At 37.6% G+C, this 22,321-nt stretch overlaps 1 protein-coding gene across 1 annotated transcript in view; it reads left to right on the forward strand.

Annotated features, from left to right (window-relative positions):
- GLIS3 (GLIS family zinc finger 3) overlaps window positions 1-14,872 on the forward strand; it is a 159,413-nt gene extending 144,541 nt beyond the window's left edge. The window contains exons 7-9 of the mRNA XM_039730014.1: window positions 2,694-2,858; window positions 9,276-9,455; window positions 10,673-14,872. Of these exons, the coding sequence (XP_039585948.1) occupies window positions 2,694-2,858; window positions 9,276-9,455; window positions 10,673-10,809 (482 nt within the window). The 3' untranslated portion in view covers window positions 10,810-14,872. The remainder of the gene's footprint in view (window positions 1-2,693; window positions 2,859-9,275; window positions 9,456-10,672) is intronic.
- The last annotated feature ends 7,449 nt before the right edge of the window (window positions 14,873-22,321 follow it).

The raw sequence follows: 22,321 nt of genomic DNA on the forward strand, positions 1-22,321 counted from the left end.
AAGCTTTGGTACCTTTATCATCCATCTTGCTTACTACCAAATCTAGTCATTGCCCAGCAAGATGCTTTTTCACTGCTAAAACTGGAAAAGAAAAAAATTAATGGCTTCAGAAACATTTCTGCTTGGATTTTTGATCAGGCATAGGATAGAGGAACTTTCTGCAAATCTGACTGGTTCCTGATTGAATTGACACCTGGGCCTGACTGTAGTTCTTGATTGCAGTTTCCAAGTGGTTACAAGCTGGTCCTGAGTGTTTCAGGAACAAAATTAAATTAGGTGTTCTCCCAGGAATATAATGAGATTTGTTCAGAGACAAATCTGGGCTGTGACAAGTACAAATTTCTCTTTTGTTAAGCGGAAGGAAAGAAAAAGTAGATAACTATAGTCGTGGATATGGGTAAGCCAGGTTGATTTATAAATAATTATAAAAGCACTTATGTGTACTAAAAAGGAGTCCTGTCTGGCTGTAAAATATAGTGTATTATTATTGGGAGGAAGTTTTTTGGATGTTAAATCAAAGGTAAATCTGTAAAATTGTGCTTTCCACTTTTAGTTTTGCAAAGGATTTTTCCCATTAGTGGCTACTGGTTAAAATAATTTTTCAGAAATTAATTTTCCCAAATTAATCCTGAAAACACAACGGATTATATTCCATTATGTTAAAAATAATCATAGTATTTAAAGACTGTCTGTGCTTGGCTCTCAGTCTCTGGCAGGAGATAACAGTCTTTCTATGTGACTCCTATACAAAAATCTAACTCCAGTTATTACTCAGGAGACATATAAGCAGGTAGTTACAGCACTTTTAAAAATCTCTGATATTTTTATCACAATATAACTACTAATTTCTATTTCTAAAAAAAATTTGTACAATAGTATTATTGTGAAATATGTGCATGCTTTGTTCTCTTCCTCCCTGGTATGTCTTTCAGTCTACTCTGTATCAGTTATCTGGAACAATTAAATATTTGACACATTAAAGACTCAGGGGTTCGGTAGTAACATCTTTATTTCCTCCACCCATGTAGCATTTCTGAAGTAATATATTTATGAAGTTAATATCACATTAACAGCAGGACCATCCAAACCCTACCTAATATGCTTTAAAAATGTGCTTCTCACAGAAAACTGAATAGGCAGTACATCATCTAAAGTTCATCTTGATACTTGTTACACTCTAAATGTAGATTATGATTCACCAGAAATGTAGTAAATACATTTCAAATGAAGTAAAAATCACATAGAGATAACATGTGGCTGATACAGTTCTTAGCTGCAGCATGAAAGATCTCAAGTGACTTGTATTTAAATACAGTTAGATCCTGCCCAGAGGTGTTCTGTAGAGCTGCTACTGGAGTTACACCTTCTGTTGTCTTCAGGGTGTGATAAAAACTTCCTTGACACTTTTTTAGGAAAAACATGCTTTTTTATTAGGTTAAAAAAAAGTAATCTAGTATATTGAGGTCCAGTCTCAGGACAACAGGGACCAGATCCTGGCAACAGACTGGAACACTGGCAGACTGTGTTAACTGCAGGCACTGATCCCTCCTAGCAGCCACTGAGCTGGGTAGAGAGAAGGGTATTCCTCCTCAGCAGACTCACAGCTTATTTTTAGTGGTGGAGAGACAGGCTGATCTGCAGCAAGACTTGACATGCCACTTTTCACTCACCTTCTTGCGGGAATATCATGGTTTTTTTGGTGTTTGGGAATGTTTCCAGCTGTCCTCTCATTGACGAAAATGTGGCCCAGAGCCATTCCTGAGCTTTCATGAACCAGCTGGATCCCATCAGTCTGTTGGGTGGTTTGGGGCACAAACAGAAGCTTTTAATATCCTAGCTTTCTCTCTGCAAAAAAGATTGCATGACCTATCTGTAATACTTTGAGGTATGCAGTTTTAAGGAAATGCTGAAAAAATTCAGTAAAAAGTTAAATTCTATAAAAATCTTGTGTAAAATCTTCAAAAATAGTGCATATCCTTGTAGTGCCAGTAGTGCCAGAGCTGTGCAAAACATCCTCCTGAGGTGATGAACCCCTGTGGCAGATGCAACACCAGATTTGTTCTCAAGCATTCTCTCCTCTGCCAGTCTTGTAAGTTTATAGTTTAAGCCCAGATCAAGATGTTGATGTAGTCAGATTCTGGAAGCATTTTAACACTTGCCCTTACCTGCATTATATTGACATCAGATTGTTTATTTTCAAATAGCTCTATGTAACATACGAAGATTTCTAGAGCCTGAAACCTGGGCCTGAACCTAATACCTAACACCTCACACCTCAGTGGCCAATGACTTGAACTGATCTCTCACTGTCAGTGAGCAAGAACAGATCTTCATTGATAAATAAAGTTGATACAAAGGCTTATGATAAAGAGCTGGCAGTGGCTCCAAAGTCAAGTCCCCCTTGAGGCATCTCCTCCATTTATGGCTTAGGCACACACACAGAAGGAGTGGATTAAAAGTAGTTTTCCATGATAAGGGGCAATTCAGCCTGCTATTTTCCCACATGTCAAGTCTAATGATACGTCACCATTTAAAATATGTTACCTCTCTTTGGGCTGCACACTCTTATTTTAGAAGTCTGTATCTGTGTAAATAACTAAAGTGATCTAAATAAAGTAAAAACAATCTTTAGCTCTTATGTGTTGGAGATCTTACAGTTTTGTGGTTTTGAACTTCTAGGTTTGTTGCTCCAGCTCCTTCTCATCACATCAGCCCCCAGAGAATGACCGTTCAACATTCCATGATGCAGAGACAGACTCCACAACCTCCTCAGCTTCCACAGCTTGCGGGGATGCCTTTGAAGATGTACCAACCAGCAGAAAGCCCTTCTGTTCAGCCAAATGCCTTTCACATCCAGGGTAAGAAGGAAGAACCTTCATCACTGATGTTAGTTGTTTGTTGCTCTTGCTTATCTTCAAATTAAGTGCTTCAGGGACTGGCACTGATATTGTTAAGGTACTTTTCCTTGAAAAACCCTAGGAGGTAGCCTTCAGAACCCTGCCTTCAGACTTCCTTAAAATGCTTGCCTTAGCTAGTTGTTCTTCATCCTGGTATGGAGTTACATGTTTCTCTTCATATTGATTTTCAGTGCTGTTCTTGGCACAGAATGTCAAAAAATTCTGATGGCTTTAAATTTTCTAATGTTATACTTCTAATCCCTCCTGATTTAGCACATAAGTGTTAACTTGCTTTTCAAGAGGTAGGATATTTTTGTCCCTTACACTTATGGGGAGATGGAGAACTCTTCTTGTGTAAGCATGGAAGACTCTTGCAGCTGTGTTCTCACTTGTGCTGTGTAATCAATTTCTACAAGGCCTCTCACTCTCTCTTCAGTCCTGTATATTGCTTCTGTAGCCAAAGCAAAAAATCATCAGCTCATGGGTCGTTTTGTTTGCTTGTTTTTCCTAGTTGGTGGAGAATGAATGCTAATTAGCTTAACATTTCAGGAGTTGACAGCAGTATTGTTGTTTCCTCTGAACTGTTTAAATACGTGATTTTCCATACTTATAGACACAAGGTACATAGTAGGCTGGACTTTTAAAGGTCTTAGGATTCTGCTTATTGATCAGGCTTCCTGAGAATTATCATTATAGCTATCATAGGAAACATCCTGAGAAGAGCATGGTGTATTGCTTTTGCACAGCTTGGTTTTTGGTAGCAGAGGGGCCACAGAGGTGGCTCCTGGAAGAAGCTGCCAGAAGCTTCCACCATGTCTGGCAGAGCAATCCCTGATGGCTCTGAAGATGGACATGCTGCTGGCCAAAACTGGGCCAAGGAATGAGGTTGGTAATGCCTCTGTGATGATATATTTAAGAAGAAAATCAGAACAAAGTGGGCACAGTTTTGCTTCTAGTCAGAGAAGAGGAGGAGAGAACATGTGAGGGAAAGAAGGGCAGGAGGTGCTCCAGGCACTGGGGCCGAGATTCCTCTGCAGGCCGTGGTGAGACCAGGGTGAAGCAGCTGTGCCCCTGCAGCCCATGGGGATCCACAGGGGATGCAGAGATCCACCCACAGCCCGTGGGGGAGCTGCCCATGCTGGAGTGGGTGGATGCCTGGAGGAGGCTGTGGTCCAGTGGGAGACTCTATGGAGAGAGGGGGCCCTGCTTCCAGGCTGGAGCAGTCAATCCTTGGAGAACTGCACCCTGTGGAAGAGTCACCATGCCACAGCAGTTTGGGAGACTGTCTGCCTGTGGGAGGGACTCAGGTTGCAGCAGGTGTGGTTTGGCTGCTGCTTATAAGAGTGGACCCATGCTGGAGAAGTTCACAGTGTCTCACAGGAGGGACCCCATGGACTCACAGGAGAAGGGCTCCTCTCCCTAAGCAGTGGAAGAAAATTTTAATGATGAACTGATCAAAACTCCCATGCCCTGTCTCCCTGCACTGTTGGTGGGAAGGAGGGAGTGTCTGGGTGGAAAAAGGTGTTTTAAGGGCTTATTTTACTTCTCATTAGCCTCCTCTGATTCTATTAGTAATAAATTTCACTTTGCAACCTTAAGTTGAGCCTGTTTTGCCCTTGAAGCATTTTCTCTTGACCCTTATCTCATTCATGAACCCTTTGTTAATTTTTCTTCCTTTTTCCTCTGCTGCGCAGCTATAGCAGGGAAGGGTCACTGAGCAACTCTTGTGGGTGCCTGGCATTAGGCCAGTGTCAAACCATGACACAAGGCTTCTTTTATTTTCTTCCACTGATGTAAGAAGTCTCTCTCAGCAAAGAGAAGAAGCAGGCATCTTCCTAAGTTCATAAATGTGAAGGAGAGAAAGGAAAGTGCCAATCCTGTTACATTCTTCATATTGTACTGGCCACAGAGAAGCAGGATCTGAGGCAGGTGGTTTTCTCCACAAAGTGGTAATTCTTTACAGCACTGATCAGTACTAGAAGAACATGAACTTCACCAATGGACATAAGTAGTTATAGTTGGCTTTCTATATTCTCTGATAGACATTTCATTAATAATGTATGTATAGCAAACAGAGTACAGGGTGAAATTTCTTAATATACAGTTCATTGTCATACGTGAAAACGTGCCAGAAAAGGTGCAGTAAATTCCTAGTGCAAGGCTTGAAGGGATCAGGTTAGCCCTTCTATTGCCACAGTACAAAACATTTTACTTTATTCCCTTTTTTGTTGAACATTTGGCAAGAAATAATCTTGAAAGGCATGGAGACATTAAGATCTGTCTTCTTGCCTGGAAGAAAAATTGTCTTTCAGTTATACAGATGGCTTTACCACTTTCTTCCCCTCATGGCCATGGGAGTTTTAGGAATCCTGGAAGTTGGGAATACAACCAGTTACTCCAAAGTAGAAGACTTTCCAAAGAATCCTGCCTCCCAGAGATTCACAAATCACCCTGGATTAATTGTTGCTCCACACAGGACTTGCACTGGCTTGTGCAGCAACCTTCATATCTCCTTGGGCATCTTCTCTTCAGGCAGGCCAAAACAATGCTACTGTGTTCCCATCTCCCTTTCCTACAGTCCAAAGAGGATTTTAAAAAACTAAAGGTGTGGGTCATCATTCTTTGCAAGAAGAAGGCCCAGTAGAGACCTTCATCTGTCACATTTGAATTCAAGCCCTGTTACATGTCAAATTTAAGATACAGTTTAATCTTCTGAGATCATAAAATGGTTGGCTTTCAAGGGCTTGGACCTTAAACCTGTACAATACTTTGTCCCATGTTATCATTACTGTGTCTGCTTCACTCTCCTAGGAAAGCTTATGTTGAAAATAGACACACTACTGACAGGAATTATTTGCACACAGATAGCAACTCAAAGTTCAAATTCTAAACAATTTTGCAGTTAAAACTAGTGTGAAGGCAATGTAGACTGAACTCTTAATAATTTTATTTTGCATTGAAAGATACAATACAGTGCAATTCAACACCCACAATGTGGGTGTTAAATGTTTTTTTGAAGATCAAGTAACCTGTTGTCACTGTACAAGGTATTTTGTCAGAATGTACTCCCTCCAGCTTAAGCACAGCTGTCTCATCCTATATATACTACATTGAAAGCCTTGTCCTATGTGCCTTAAGGGCTTACCTAAATTATCTCTCTCAAAAGCAGATGTTTGAAGAGTTTATGTTTTCCCAGGACCAATACAAAGATTGCTGTCTTCCTTGGTCAATTCACTACAATGTAGAAGAACACCATGGAGTTATCTCCACACCATACTATTATGTATACAGGAAGTGGCTGTGGGAAGTTCTGTTAATTTCTACCTCCTGCAGTTCATAACCTACCTTTTCAAAATTTCAAGTGCTGTAACTATAGCTACTTCAACTCAATCTGCTAGTAGACAATGGTACCAATCTTCCTTAGTATGTAGGCTTAAACTTGTCAGTTCCATATAAATTTGCTTTATCAAGGAAGAAAGAGTTTCATTGCCCAAAAGCTTTTTGAAGAAAACAAGTTCTAAACAGACACAGTTTCTGAAAGCCTGAACATCTTAAAAGATCATGGTGATCTCAGAGTCCTATTCTTTAGAGAGAAATATTTATGCCATCCAAGACTGACAGCCTCCTTGTGTCTAATGACTACTTGTATTGTGAAATGTCTTTTCCTTGGAAGAATATTGTCTACAGTTCAACCTTCATTGTTTGTTCTGAGTGATTTTCAACATACACGGTAATGTCAGAGAGGGCTTTCTATTGCCTCAGTTAATATTACATAATTGACTAAATATTGCCTTTTCTTGCTCTTGTGAAATTCCCAATATCCTTTGCTGCATGGAATGTTCAGAATTGATGTTAGATGCCTCACTGAGCTGTAGAAGTGAAGCTCTTCTTTTCCTTTCATTAGATTGTAATATCTTTTACTGTATTGCCATTCCATAAATCTGAAACTATCCTGACTTGGAGACTGGAATGACAGCTTCCCAGCTAGATGCTGTTGTACGCCAATGTAATATGTGTTTGTAGACAGAAAATCTGGAACAATTTGCCCAGCACCTGTATTGTACTGGTGATTCTTTTCAGCCATGAAAAACTACTCTCAGGTGTCTGAGGACACAGGCACCTAGAGTCCTCAGGCAGATGCCAGAATATGGTTTTGCTTGCTCTTCATCACAAGCCAGAATAGATGTGCTAGGTAGGAAAGGAAAGAACAGCAACAGAAGTTCTCTCTTCACATGATAAAATTTATTGTGCTGTGTAGTAAAGGTAAAAGGTAAAACTTTAAAACTAAAAAGTAAAGGTAAAACTTCTTTGGGCATGGGCAAAGCTGACTTGCTTTTGGATGCATCTGATACTGTGAACATTTTTGCACTAGAAATCTGTTTGTTCTTTAAAATCGTGTCTGTAACTCTGCTTACATGTCTTTGTGAGTTAAGCTGATGACCAGAGCTGTCTGAGTTATGGAAGAAATTAAAAAAAAAAAAGGCAAAGTATTCATTTAAAGAAAAGAAAAAGTTGTCATTTCTTTAAAAAAATTGTTAGCTTATATGAGTTAGTTATATTAGTGCCTCTATACAGACAAGTGTACTAGTAACAGCTATCTTAAATTAAAAATAATAAGATTTCAATAAACAAAAACATTTCTATTTTTCCACATTTGCAAATCTGTCTGTTAGTACAGTTTGTGCCTCGGACCTCTCTCTTACTCTTTCTCTTCCTTTTGTTCTTCACAGCCAGGTAGTACCACACGATTACATGGTGTTTGTGTAATTTGCCTAATGGACATGCAGAAATATTCTGCAAAGAAACACTATCTTGAAGTATTTCAGACCAAAGACAGCTGGAATTTTACATGCCATAGAAGCAAAGACTACTCACGCATGGCATATATTTCTGAATGGCAACTATAATGATTTTCTTGAGAAATTATTCTCTCTTTCTTGTGACAGGCAGAGAGATGACTGAGGAGGAAGTTTCTGATGTCCATCAGAAACTTTCTACCATATGGAAATTATAATTGTGGCAGTCATTCATTACATATCTATAAAGAAATCTTCGTCCACAACAGTTCAATAGGATAAGGACACTATTAGAAATGTATGTGGACCACAGCTGTGCAAGTGAATTTGAGCTGAGCTGTCTACCAGGGCTTTTTAGAACGAGCCTCCAGAACAAGACTCTTTATGTTATAAAAAAACAAGAACTTCTTACTTTTAGAAACAATTCTTACAGTTTACACTTCTATCATATTCAAAAATATTTCTCTTTCCTAGGCAGGTTATGCTGTCATGTCAGAATAGCTGTTTGTTTCTGTACCGTGACATCATGAATATTGGCTGTAGTGTACTGATTCAAAGAAACACAGCTAATATAACCTTGTGCATGTGTGTGTTTTAAATAGTTTAATAAGAGACAAAATTTTACAGTCCAGAGTTGCAGCTGAAATGTTCTGTTGCCGGAAATTTTTTAGCCAACCTGTTTGCCTTTTTTTGTTGTTTTTCCAGTGCTGCATGACAACACAGAAAACTGATGGTACAGTTAGTTCCCTAACAGATATCTCAAGTATGGTCAGGGTCTGCTGAACTGGATATGGTTTCATGTTATCCTACATTCAGCTGTATTGTAGAATATCTTGGGCATGACGCTGTGTGAATAAAGACACCAAGTTAGGAGATTTTGCTGGGTTCCAGTTCTAAGACCTCTGCACTGTGGCTTGATGCACTGCAGATGCTCACAAAGACATTTAGAGTAGTGCTAAATAACTGAGGGGAAGAGAACCACATATGCTTATTTCTTGTTTATGACTCTCTATTTTAAAAGATGGACAATTGACACCTAATTGTGAAAAGAACTTGTATGTAGGAAAGTTACACTACTTTTCTGTGCTCTCTTTCCATCATAAAAAATTTTTGCTCAGCATCTCTATGCATGACCCTACTATCAGCCAGCTGTCTTGGCATCAGTGATAGATCCTTGGATTTTATTCAGACTTTACTTGCATAATCTTCTTTCCTTTTGAATTTAGCATTATCTTAGATTTTCAGGCAGATGCACAGTGTGACTCTGGAGAGTACCAGTTCAGACACAGGATTGCACAGGAAAGGGAGAAATGTCCTGAAAAGTTTCAGCTTCTAGCCAGTCAGTGCCTCTCACAAGCCATGGTGGAATCAGGACGTCCATATAGTAGATTGTGTTAGAAACTAGCAGGAACCTGAGGAAGTTTAGGGAGCATCATATTAATACTGCTTTATTTGTTTAATGTTATTGAAGACCTGGTGGTAGGGCAGTTGAGGTTTTTTTCATTCTCATGGCCATGGTTCCATATACTATCCTTTTTATCTCTGTCCAGTTATTTTACTGATGGCCTTCTTCTCATTCTAGGTTTTTATGGGCAGCTTCAGACTTTCTGCCCTCCACATTATACTGACACTCAGAAGAGCATACAAGACAGTGTTTCTTGCAATATGGCTCCTCCTGTTGACTGCTCAGCACTCACATCAGCAGGCCAGGGAGGGCTTGGCATTTTCCATGGAAGTTTTTCAGATCATTCTGGTATCAAAGGTAAATAACAGCTGGTCACTCCATGTATGATGGTGTAGAGTTTGTGAACTTTGGCAGATGTGCATGAGCTGTGTATTTGGCATTTGGGTGGGACATGTCATGACAGATTTGACTTTTTACAAAGAGGAGATAGTTTTCAGACCTTCATGGAGCAGTTGGTGTTTGGAGGCTGGAATTTGCCATAGGTGACAGTAACCACCGGCCTGTGTGCCATCTGAGCACTGTTGAAGGCTTCTCAAGGTTATAGCCTGTGGGGCTTAGACAGTCTCTGGCTTGTGTATTGGAGCTGAAATGCAGTCCATTGAGCCCTCTGTGATATTTGTGCAGCCACTCCACTCCATTCCACATATTGTGGCAGGGACCTGAGATTATTCAAACTACTGATTTTGCTTGGTGCATGTTTGGTTTTTGTAAGTCTTGAATTTCATTTATTCGTGTTTCCATGACAAAAACTGCCTGGATGCACACTCATCTATGTGCATGTAACTTAGTCTGTCCCTAGATGAAAAGTACTTAAGGGGCTTGCATGCTGCTTGGAAGGCTGAAAGATCTGTGTGCAAAGGATCAGTACAAGACAGTGAGCCTAATCTTAGTGCTCAACTAATGCCCAGGTCTTTTACTGTCCTTCCACATAGGATGAATCCACTTAACATCTATTGTGCTTTCAAGTCCCTTTTATGTCTTGGTCCTTCAGAAGTGTATTGCAAATACAGTGCACCTGTAATTACAAAGAGGAATCTCACAGTATGTAAACATGTTATCCAAAAGATGGGAGTGTGTCTAAGTTATTCTTAGGCTTACTATTGTCACTTTTAAAAGGTAGTAATTTCTGTGCCAGGGTCTACTTTATGGCAATATTCTACAATATTTTCTTGTCTTTTATCCTGTGTTCAATATGATGAAATTTGTTAAACATGTGTGAAGTTTATTTTTAAAATGATCACAGTTTTAACACCCATTAAATGGGGAGGTGTTAGTTGCAATGAAATCTGCTCTACTTCAGACTTGTTTCTGAGACAACTGAAAATTCCTCCCTTGGTAAGCAGTAAGTTGTGTAATTAATTTCATACATATGTTGGCTTGTTTATTTTATTTGTGTATTTTATTTAAAACCATTTCCAGTTCTGTGCATAAGTATTAGGACATACTTCATTATATACTTATCCTACTTATTAACTGGGGCTTTTTTTTGTTTGTTTGTTTGTTTCTTCTCCCAGTGGATGACTTTCCTGCAGGGTCTGTAGGTATCTTTGGTGATTCCGCTTGCAGCATGCCAGAGGACAGCAGTTTCCTACAAGTAAATGCAGTGGATCATTGTTCCAGCCAGCTTTCTTCTGTATACACTGAAGGCTAAAGTAATGTATATCTAGTTACAAGAACTTGATTCTGTTTCATCGTGCCCTTCTGTTATTTCCCTACAAACTTTTTCTCTCCATGAAACTGCCATGTATGTATGGGGATATGACTAGATATACATACATAATGGGGAGGAAAAAAGCAATTAGCAAGCATTCTTCATTTAATCAAGCAGCCAACTGAGAAGGAGAATGTTTGGAGAAAGCAAGCTTTGCCAAAACCTTAGCAATTGTTTCTTTTCTTCTCATCTGTGGTACAGCAACTATACTTTTGAAATTATTTCTTCTTTTAATTTCTCAAAGGGAATTCAGAGACCAAATAAGAAAACTGGTTGTTGGCTGTAATCCTTTCAAGCTGGATGGCTGCACTTACAGAAGAATACAGCTTTAGAAAATTCCTTTTTCAAAAAAGGAAAAGCAAAACCAGAGCATACTACAAACATTTCAAAGCATACAGTTTTTGCACAACCTATCTGCACATGATAGTTCCAAAGTGGAACACATGCCAGTTTCCAAAAGGGAGAGCAGTTAGACGTATATGTAGGCACTACCTATTGGAGGCATTGGTGTGGCTTTTTGGATCATAGGTTGTTGGTAGAGAATTTCTTACAGGCCTCAGGCTAGGTGTCCTTTCCTTCCCTCTTTATTTTAAGTCACACAGTACAGCTGTTATTGTTTTCCCAATATTAATTCTGACCCTTTAAGCAAGAAAAAGGTGGTTTAAATACACAAGAAGTTATGTGGGCTTTGTGTCTATTTAGCACATCTGCCAGATAAGCATAAATGCATTTTAACTTTCAGTTGCTTTTTAATTAGATGGTAGAGCATTGTTGCTGTATGTGCTATAGTCTTTGTCAGGAAGATTTAAAATCTTTTGTGGGAAAGATTCTTCCTTAAATTCCACTTTCTTTTTTTTTTTTTTAAGGTGTCTGTACTAATTCAACTAAATTTTGGTTGTCCTAATATTTTTCCATAACACATTTTCAGAAAGAACTACTCTTAAGTGTACTATGATTCCTCTGGTTACTTAGAAAGATAAAACTGGACTGGTTTGGTGGTTTTGATTTTTCTGATCAATGTCAGGCTCAAGGTCCTCAAATTTAGTCCAGGATGCAAGCAAATTAGGTTGTCCTTCATAAAACATACAAGGTTATGAGTTAAAACTAGTATTTTTCTTTGGAGATGTCATCATTGTGATGCCTTGAGAACAGCTCTTACATTAGTAAGACTGAGTTTTTAGGTTTTAATTCCCGTTCATCCATTATGTGGACTTCTTACTGTGTCGTGTACATCATAATATTTTCATAACCTGATAGAGTAAGGGCAGAAAAGTTCATCCTTGCAGACTGGACCATAACTATGCTTCAGAAATAACTCTTCCAAAAAGATAAAATAAAAAGGTTTATACAACCTTTGTTTTTCCTGGCAAACTTTTGAGACTTGTTAAATCCAGTTTGGGTCCAGTTCATAATTTAATCTGCAGTTATGTGGAATAGATTAATTTATGGCCAGGTGTTTGTGAACACTGGCAATCTTTTGAGGTTTGTATTCAGGAAGTATATTCTTATGAGCAGTCATCTGCTTAAATATTTAATGGAGTGGTTTCCATCTGATACATAGAATATATGGATAAACCATGCACATAAATGAAGTACAACTGAAGGGATTAAAATGCAGCTAATTCTGTGCTAAATTCTTCCCCTATATATTCTGCTTCTCACATCACAAGAGAATGTGTCCCTCTGGTCCAGCTTTCACTAAGAGGTCTAGATGTTACCATATGTGATTTGCATTGGATTAAAAGACACCAGGCATCCTTCACAGCTATACACATGCAATCAGACAGTCCTTTTGTATAATGTGCATTGACTGCAAATTTTGCTTTTTAATAGAGCTTTAATTTTATACTGCCTTAAAGCCCATTCTGTGGTCACCACACAAGTGTAACTTACTTCAATAGGAATAATTAGTCTCACGAACACTTCAATTTCAAATGTATGGAATTGTGTTTTGTTCCACCAAATTCAGCAAGGGCAGGATCAGACTATGTGTGGACATATGCATGTACCTGTATACTTCCCTATATATAAATCCTTCAAAATTCTTTTAACCACATGGTTGTCCAGAGTTTGTCCATTGCTGTTTACAAAACTGAAATACTGTTGCTATCTTCAGATCTGTACCACCTTGACTTTTAAACTTCTTGAAATATTTTTTCTAGTATCTGAATGTACAAGTTGTTCTGTAGAGTTGGGGAATTATCCATTTTGAAACATGCTGACCAAAGGGAAGGTGGGAGCACAGAATTCCAAAAGGGCATTTTCAACTTGAGCGTTCATCAGTTACCTTCAATAAAGGAAACTTTTGCAAGTAATTAATTCATTCTTTCACATACATATTATACATATATATATATATATTTACAACTTTCCATGAGCCTTAATCTTAAAAAGAAGGCCCTAGAGAACAGTCAAATCAAGCACATGAATATGGGCTACCAGTTTGTAAAAAGGTAGGCCTTTGTTTACTTCTCATTCAGAGACAAAGAGGATTCCTCACTATTATTTCATTATTCTCTTTGGAGTTGGAAATTGGACTGACTTCAAGACATCAATTTAATCGCTGAGGGCAATTGCATAAAAAGCCTCATTGTATCTCATGTATATTGGATATTTAAGTAGGGAATCCTGTTTGTCACAATCAAAAATGGTGCTTGAAAAAATACAATTTTGTGGGTTATCTGCATAACTGAGTTATTTGCAAATACTTGTGCCTCAGTGAGTTTTGTGTTGTTATTCTACTTGCTGTACTGTTAACTTTCTAAAGGGATTCATATCTAAGAGATGAAGTTATTTTAGACTACAGACATTAAACAATATTCAAAATAAATTATTTACAATTATTCTTTTATGCAATGTAACTCTTTCCCGACTCAGTGGTCTATTTATACCTGCATTAGAAATGGTTCTACACTGGAGTTTAAAATACAGTTTCAAAGTGCATGTGTACAAGTGGAAGTGTATGAGAGTGCACGTGTAGATTGGAGGCTCCCTTTCTGTGTGTGTGTACACACAAACATGTAGGCATTGTGGTTTACTACTACCAGATGCTGAAGAATGGCAGTGCTGAGGCCATCTCTCACACTGTATATGGTTTTCAGCTTTTCTTGAAAAGATGTGAATGAATATAAAAATTACATTCTAACTGTTTATTCCCTGTTTTCCCTGTGTCATTTTATAGCAGAATTTTTAAACGGCACTTTTTTCTTGTTTGTCTGAAATTTTGTTCTTGGTTTGGGGCTTTTTGTATGTGTATATATATATGTAATTCCTTGAAGCAGTTAAAGCAAAAGAAAAAACCACAAGTTAAAATTATCTGAGTTTTTATTTAAGAAAAAGAAATCCTTTTGTTCTGTACAGAAAGCAGCATCTGTACAGAAAACAGCATCTTGTGTAATAGTTTTTACACAAAGCACTTTGGTGAGGAGAGAAAGTGGGATTATGTTTTTCCTAAAGGTTACAGAGTAATCTACATATTTATACATGCTTACATATATACATATGATCTTAATGTGCCATACTGTATATCTGGCTGATATATCTTGCTCTAAAGAAATGTCTGTTGCACATCATGAAAAAAACAAAAATTCAAAAGAGTTACACCTTTTGCTTTACTAGTATGTGTAGTTTTGTGATTTTTTACAGTTATTTTTCATACAATCATAAGTTGTTTTTGTCCTGTTTCATAACATTCTGTTTTATGTAAAAGGTAAAAGTGAAAGGTGTGTGTGCATGGTACAAAATAAAACTGGAAAATTGTAACTCCATTACATTACCTGTAGAACCTATTATTGTGAGATGCCTTTAAAGAGAACTGCTCCAGGCACTGTTCTTCACCATAAAACTACTAGTATTTGTATGGGTTTATAGAATTAGAAACATAAATAGGAAACAAACTCTTGGAGATTTCTCAAAAAAATTCACTTAACTCAGAGTTTTAAGTCTGGATTTAATTATTATTTTGGTGAGGCTAGAGATTTGTAGAGATAAATGAATGCCTGGATGTGTGTTTACACCCTGGGTGGAGACACAAATAAAAGAACAAAATTTAATTCTATTTTTGTGCTGTGATAATTTTCAATTTTTATGGGCTTCGTTGGTCATGTGATTTGACAGTACAACATATCAAGGTATTTTGCTTTTTTGGTTATTGCTTCTAATGTACTCAAGCAATTAAATTTTTTCAGAGTATTTTTTAAACTGCATTAGACAATATGAAAATAAAAGGCCGAGACAGAAGTTGATGCTTGCTTATGTCCAAAATAGATCCTGAAAACTCAACATGCTTAGGAGATAAGAAGTTACTTCACACCACACCCACATATTGGGCTAGAAATCAAAAATACAAAATAAAATAATTGAGTGCAGAAAAATCCTGTTACAGGACTGTAAAGAGACCTTTGAAAATAATGGTCCTAGTTGATCTTACTATGAAATTATTGACATGGTTGGCTCTGTGTCAACCATGAGCAGATAAAAAACTACTAAGCACACAGTTGCTGACACTTACATATGTGATCCCATAGAGTTTTGCTAAAAATATGCTTTGCCCAGTGCAGTCTTATTTACCCTGCATCTTAATTTAATATAGGAAATATGATCCATGGTTTAGCAAATGTTGTTAGTGAGTTCTAAAAGCTACCATGAAGAACTGAGAGTTGCTAAATTGGTTGTTCCAATTTTTTTTTTTTTAATGGAGAGCTATTAAAATGAGAATATACAAGAAGTATACAAGTTCCACATGCAGTGGAAAGTAACATGGCTCAATATATCTCAAAGCCATGTGCTTTTTCCTGTGTGCTTGAGCTGGACCAGTGTATCATGATGTCCTGAAAACTATCCGATAGAAAAATAGTCATTATTATGTCATTATGTGCCAGGTATATTCCTGCAAAGAACAATAATTTCTGAATGAAAGTTATCTAAACTTTTCATTTGATAAAGTGTTGTTGTTTGGGGTTTTCTTATTTCAGAACAGAATTATTTTTTGCAACATCAAAAATTCTTACAAGATAAAAATTTGGGGGGTGGGAGAGATGATGTTAATTCATTGCATTTTTAATTACAGCTGTGATTAAAAATGATTTGGTCCCATGTACCAAAGCCCACTGTGCCAAAGCCCACTGTATTAATGAATTTATATAATTTCTGCCCTAATGGAAAATACTTCAATAAAACTTTATGTACAGCAATATCCTTCAATAACAGGGGAAAAAAATAAACATAATTCTTCCATTCTGAATATTTAGCTACTTGTACTTACTGCACCTAATTACACGATACCTTATATTTGCAGATAAGAGTGAGGATGTCTATATGAAAATAAAACTGACTATTTTCCTAGACCATGTTCCTCAGGAAAATTCTTGCCATGATCCTCAAGAAAATGCTTCTCTTTCAGACTTGTTGTTTCCTACCTTGGATTACTTTGTAACTCCAAGTATCATACATGTTTTGAATTCCCTAATTTTTAGACTGTGTCTGTTACCCGCTCTAAATATGACTTCTTGACAAGCAGTTTTAAATTTTTTCTCCCATAATGGATAGTCTTAAAGTGGACAACTTGGGCATGGCTGTCTATACTCACTTGCTGCAATGAACTACAAGAAGCAGAATGGTAAAATTAATCTTACAGAATGAAAAATGTTATCTCTTTTAAGGTTCCTATGTCTTCTTCCAAAATGTTAATTTATATTTTTCCTTCATGTTCCTTAAAACCATGTTCTCATTTAAAAGCTAAGTATGAAAAATCATTCTACCGCATCTTCCCATGCCATTTATAGATTTACAACCCAAGTAAATTTACACAGCAGTCAGTATCATTAATGATTCACAAACATGATGGGTTAGTTCAGTGAACTGTAACAAAGAACACCTTTCTATGTGTCTAGTTAAACACTCCAACATTCCTTTGTTATAACTAAAAAATGCAAACCTTATGCATGGTTGCAGCTAGGTACACAGGACAAAGCATTACAAATATATCTAGGTAGATAGAACAAAATACAACCATTTCCACAATATTATACTTTTTTCCCTTTTGATCAAAAATGTATCAGTGGGCAAACTTCAAGCTTGGCCGCATGTAGAACATCTAGCTTCAGCTATTCCAGGAATGGACAGAGTGAGATTGATTAAGCTCATGAACGGGTGAGCTGGCCTTCTTTGCTCCCGAAAATCCTGGCTAAAATATTTTGGAAAAATAAAACCCAAGGTAGCTTCTGCAACTGTGATATGTGTGCCATATTGGACTGGCAGCATTGTGATTTCACTTGTTAAGCCCCACTTTGCACAATTGAAATTAAGCTGTAGTTTTCTTTGACTGGAAGAAAACTAAGCATACTTTAATGGAAGTTATATTAGTAGTATATGAGGGAAGTTCCTAGAGAAGAAAGTTAAAACAGTAATATTGAGCCAGCTTATCTATTGAAGAAGTTGGAATAGTGTTACATGGCTCCATTATTGCATGAAACCTTTATGCAATGAGTTAAAACAGTTCTTAAAAGAAATTGGAAGTTTTTCTCTTGGAAGTTTAAAATCAGTGAAGGCTGCATTCCTATTATACATATTTTTTTCCAACCCTTCTGTAGAAGCCTAAGAATGCTTGGTAAAATTTTCTAGTTCCAATGTCAATTTTCTCTTTTGTGACTTTGTTAAGACAGTCCACAAAAGTATTGAATATAGTAGCAGTTTTGTTACCTAGGTATGAGTAGAAGAGAAACTGCATCAAAATTATTAAACTGATTTTAGGAAACCTTGTAAAATAGAGTCCTCACAAAGCAGAACTGTGCAGATTTATTCAAATCAGAATTACTCAAACCAAAGCTGAACCAACATTTATAATAAGGTGATTTTACCCAACTAATGGAAGTGCTACTTAAAGATTGAACCACAAAGAATGGCACTCATATTCACTGTAGTACTCTTGTTGCTACACTTTTTTTCCCCTACTTGCAGCTGTGTGTCTCAGGTACGCAAGAGCCCATTTGATTGTTAGGTGCAGAGTTTGTGCTGGCAGCTGGACTTTTTAGTTTGGTGGGCCTTTTTCACAAAAATCACACGCTATACACTCTGCTGAACAAACGTAGTTTGAGTAAAGGAGGGGGAAGTTTGCACGTAGCTAAAAGGAGCTTATGTAATAGTTGCTTCTTTGCATTTACTTTAAACTTTCTTCTTTGATCATTACCCCTAATGTGACAGGCAAGGAGGCCACACTTAAGGAATCAAAGAATTGATCATGCCAATTCCATTGTTCTTCATTCTACTTGCACATCACTATGTAATTTACCATACAGGAACAAATAGAAGCCAGAATGCTTGTCTGATCAGTTTTTCATGCCTTATTGATGAAGTTGTTACTTTCACCATATGAATTGTGACCTTACACAAGTCATCACATACAATAAAGGCTGTTGGCAGATGAACAAGGACCTTAAGGGAAATGATAGCTAAAAGGAACTTGATGTTCCTTTAGAGCAAGGGATCACAAGTGCTGGGCCTGATGGTGGAAACTGGAGGACTCTGATGGCAGAAGGTTCACTGAAGGAATTGGAGACCTATGTGGGCCACAGCTGACCACAACCTCCACCTCTCCCAAGTACACTTTCTGCAAAGGTCAATGGTTGTGGTAACTCTCGCTGCTTGAGAATCCCAGCACAGGAAGGATCCTCAGAAAGCTGGCTAGCTGCATTTTACACAGGACTTGGAAGGATTTATGGTTATTGGGCAACACTAAAGGCACTGGATGTAATTCTGGCTGCCTGTCCTAGAGAAAAATTGGAGCAGAAACCTAGTATGGGGCGGTTTCCCAATTAATGCAACATATTGCATCAAACTGATCCCCATTAATACTGTCCTGTTATTACTGCTGTATCTTTCTGTTTAGTGGGTTTAGCATACATTTTTACTGCTAAAATCAGTACTAAGAAAGGAGAGGGGAAAATTCTCTTTTCTGCTGTTCTCTCTTCTATGATATCTTTTCTCTTTTGTTGTTCAGAAAGTCTTCCTGAGAAAGCACACTAAACATTTAAGTAATTTTGGGGCTGCATAAATATGAAAGATGCTAAATTTACCCCCTTCTCTTTGCAGAAAAAGGTAAGTAGGAAAACTGATGTTGTATGTCTTGCTTGAGAATCACACATAAGTCTAAATCTGAATTTAAGTTTGGACTCAAAAGCAAAAATAAGTCAGAGATAAGTTCAGGAAACACATCACTGAAGGAAATGTGACATGTGAAGGAAAAAATAAAAGCAGCCATACTATAACATAGTACAATATAGCTCTATATATGTACAGATACAGAGAAAGGATATACAAGAGTTGATAAAAGTATTTTCCTTTCAAAGCTCTAGGAGCTTTTTTCCTAAACCAAGAGGAGAATGCAGCATTAACCTAAATTTGGGGTTTTAGTTGGCAGTAGCACTTATAAGACTATAGATAACATATTTTCAGTCTAGGTAAAGCCATTGCCAACGTAATCAGAAACAGAAATCACTGCTTACTGGAAGGCATAGGTTGCTTACAACCTGGAAAACCTTGCAGTGGTGGGGTTTGCCTTCTAATTTTGCCTTAATGTGGCCACAGCGCTTGAAAGTCTTATTTCAATTCCATGTAAACCCTTCAGCAGATTCTCAGTGACACTTTGCTATATGTACCTGTTAGTAACAAGCTGCTATGTTCACAAATACTATAATTTTGACATGGCAGAATTGTATATCCACTCTTCCCTGAGACAAGCAACTAACTGCATAAACTATACTATAGAGGAGAATTTTGCATTCACAGATTCCTGTTCTTTTATTCCTCTATTCTTTTGTCACACATTTTTTGAGAATACCTGGTATGCAATCCTCCTTGGTTTTTCTGTGTCTCAATACCCTTATATACTGAATACCCTGAGATTCATTTGTAAGACAAGTGTGCCAATGTGGGAAGAACGGAAAATCTCATCCCAAAGTCAGGAAGAACCTCTGTGATCTTATCATCCAGTTTTTTGTTGAAGTGGGGGATAATAGAAAAGTCTATGAAAGAGTGACATAGAAATATTAACTTTAATCCAGGCCCCATTTGATCTGAACAAGGTGTGATTCTCCTACAGTCTATAGTGCGAAAGCCTGTAATGTACATGAATACATTACATGAATCAAGCCTAGTAAGTGCCACACTAAAAGCTCATCTAAATTTCATATACTTGGGGTTTGCTGGAGAGGAGAGAAAAAGTGAGTAATCTACTTCTTTCACCTCTCAGAGCTGTTACTTGCTAAACTATGTCTAGGTCTGTAAAATGTTGGAATTAATCCTGTAGCCTTACCTCATCCCAGAGGCATTTAACAAAGGCAGTATTCTTGAATGTGGAATTTCCACTAATTATCAGAAGTGAGTGAGAGAAAAATGGGACAAAGAGCACCTGACATGATGGCATGTTAATAATTCACTGAGACGTCTAGGATAACATGCTTTCAGTACAACATTTAATGTGCACCAGAAACAGGCTTGTTCTTCTCAGCAGAGGAGATGGAGCACTTGCTGAAAAATGGCAGCTAGTAAGTGTGCCACCTGTTTGAACATCATTTAACCTGTTTTAAGTGTGTAAAGGCTTGTTGCATCAGCATTGTATTTTACATGCAAGGACTAGGAGGTTCTTTGCTTCTTTGAATCTCCTTACAGCCTCCCGTTAATTAATCCTGAAAAATGTATATGGAAATTTCAAATAAACATCTTTGCACAGTAAGAAAATCTAACAGTGTGGAAGAGCACTCCAGAAATAGGGTGAAAAATGCCTGACCATGCTTCTTCAAGGGGTCACAATCTTAATGAATTATTTGAATAACATAATTGTGATAGACCCCTAAAATATATGCATGGGGTATCTTGAAAAACAAATTGAAAAGCAGGATCAAGTTATGCCTCAGACCAAATTCAGAGCAAAGATAACACCCCACCATCCCTGCCCCCCAAACTCTCCTTTGTGAGTGTGCATTTTCCAACGTATCCAAGTAAGGATACTTTGGAAAGATGCATTGCCCAGATTATCTCCTGGACTTTCTGTCTTTCTACAAGGTAATCGCCATCAAGCATCTCTGAAAGTAAAAAAGCCACTTTCAGTGTTACTCATGGAACTACAAGGTTAGCACCTGAGGAAAACTCAGGGATGTTGCTGAGCCTAACTCCTCTGCAGCCAAGGTGAAAGAGTTCTGTTATGGAATAACATGTGGAGACAGTAAGAGCTGCTATCTAAAATGTGGCAATTGATTGAAACAACCTTGAGGATTTATCCCTTCTACCTTCCTCTGCCTGCAGCAAGAGGAAAGTGCTGATAAAAATAACAGCAAGTTCTGCCTGGGCTCTGCATTTGCTGAGAGATCTAGGCCCCACACCTGCCTGTTCCCTTGGGGTCACAGGTATCTAGAATATTCTTAACAATGTCAGGGAAGATCTCCTCATGCCTTTTTGAGCTCAAGGGATTCTTTATTGTGTAAAACAACTTACAAGCATCTAGAACAAAGAACAAAAGCTGGTACTGGCCACTGAGTTATTTCAATACCAAAAAGTAAAATTAGCAAGAGGCATGTTTCAAGCAGCAGAACAACTGCAAGCATGTGTTTCTCCTACTATTCAAGAAACTTTTAAATTTGCTTTAAACAAAAAAAAAAAAAAGTGCACAGACAAAAGCAACAAAACAGAGGAAAAAGTCTCTATTTGTTTCAGAGCAACAGCCCTGGTAACACACATGGCAGTTGCATAAGACAAGTGAAAATATACAAACTGTTAAAAGAATCCAATCTTATGCCAACCCAAATAATGTTGCTGAGTCATAGAATTCTAAGAAACTGTGCCATCACTCCTGTAACTGTTTATGTGCCTCATTCAGTTGGTATGTGATATTTCTAAATTTGTTGAGTGTCTCAGTCCTTGGTCCTACTGCTTGACAACGCTAATTTTGTTACACTTCCTTTCTTTATGTTTGATAGTTATGGTTTTAACCTAAGTTACTCCAATTTTGAAGTGGTGTCTTTCTGTTTCCATGGAATTAATTTTATGCTTACAGTGGGAATACATAGAATGCTTGTGCTTAGCAGAAATGTGCTGTGTACTTTACTGATGTTTGAAAGGTTGTGCTGAGAGAAGATTTGGGAAGATAATATGCCTATGAAATGGAAAGAACAGTTTTCTGTACAATGGAAAATACAGTCAAACTTTAGGAGATATCTTAAAATGAGCTCAGAGGATTTTTTTCCTTTCTGTAGGAAGCTGGTACTCATCAGATATGTACTTGTGGAATGACAGCAGTTATAATCCCACAGCAGTTTCTCTGACATTTCTGGAACTAAATTGACATAACTCAGTATTGGCAGAATCAAAATCAGCCTTAGAAGGTGACTGTGCTGGGAAGTGCATGCAGATCCACTCACTTGGAGCCCTGACTCTAAAGAACACTCTACTATAAAAATAT

The sequence above is a fragment of the Passer montanus genome, unplaced genomic scaffold (assembly GCF_014805655.1).
Source record: "Passer montanus isolate IOZ18808 unplaced genomic scaffold, ASM1480565v1 scaffold7, whole genome shotgun sequence".
Taxonomy (NCBI): domain Eukaryota; kingdom Metazoa; phylum Chordata; class Aves; order Passeriformes; family Passeridae; genus Passer; species Passer montanus.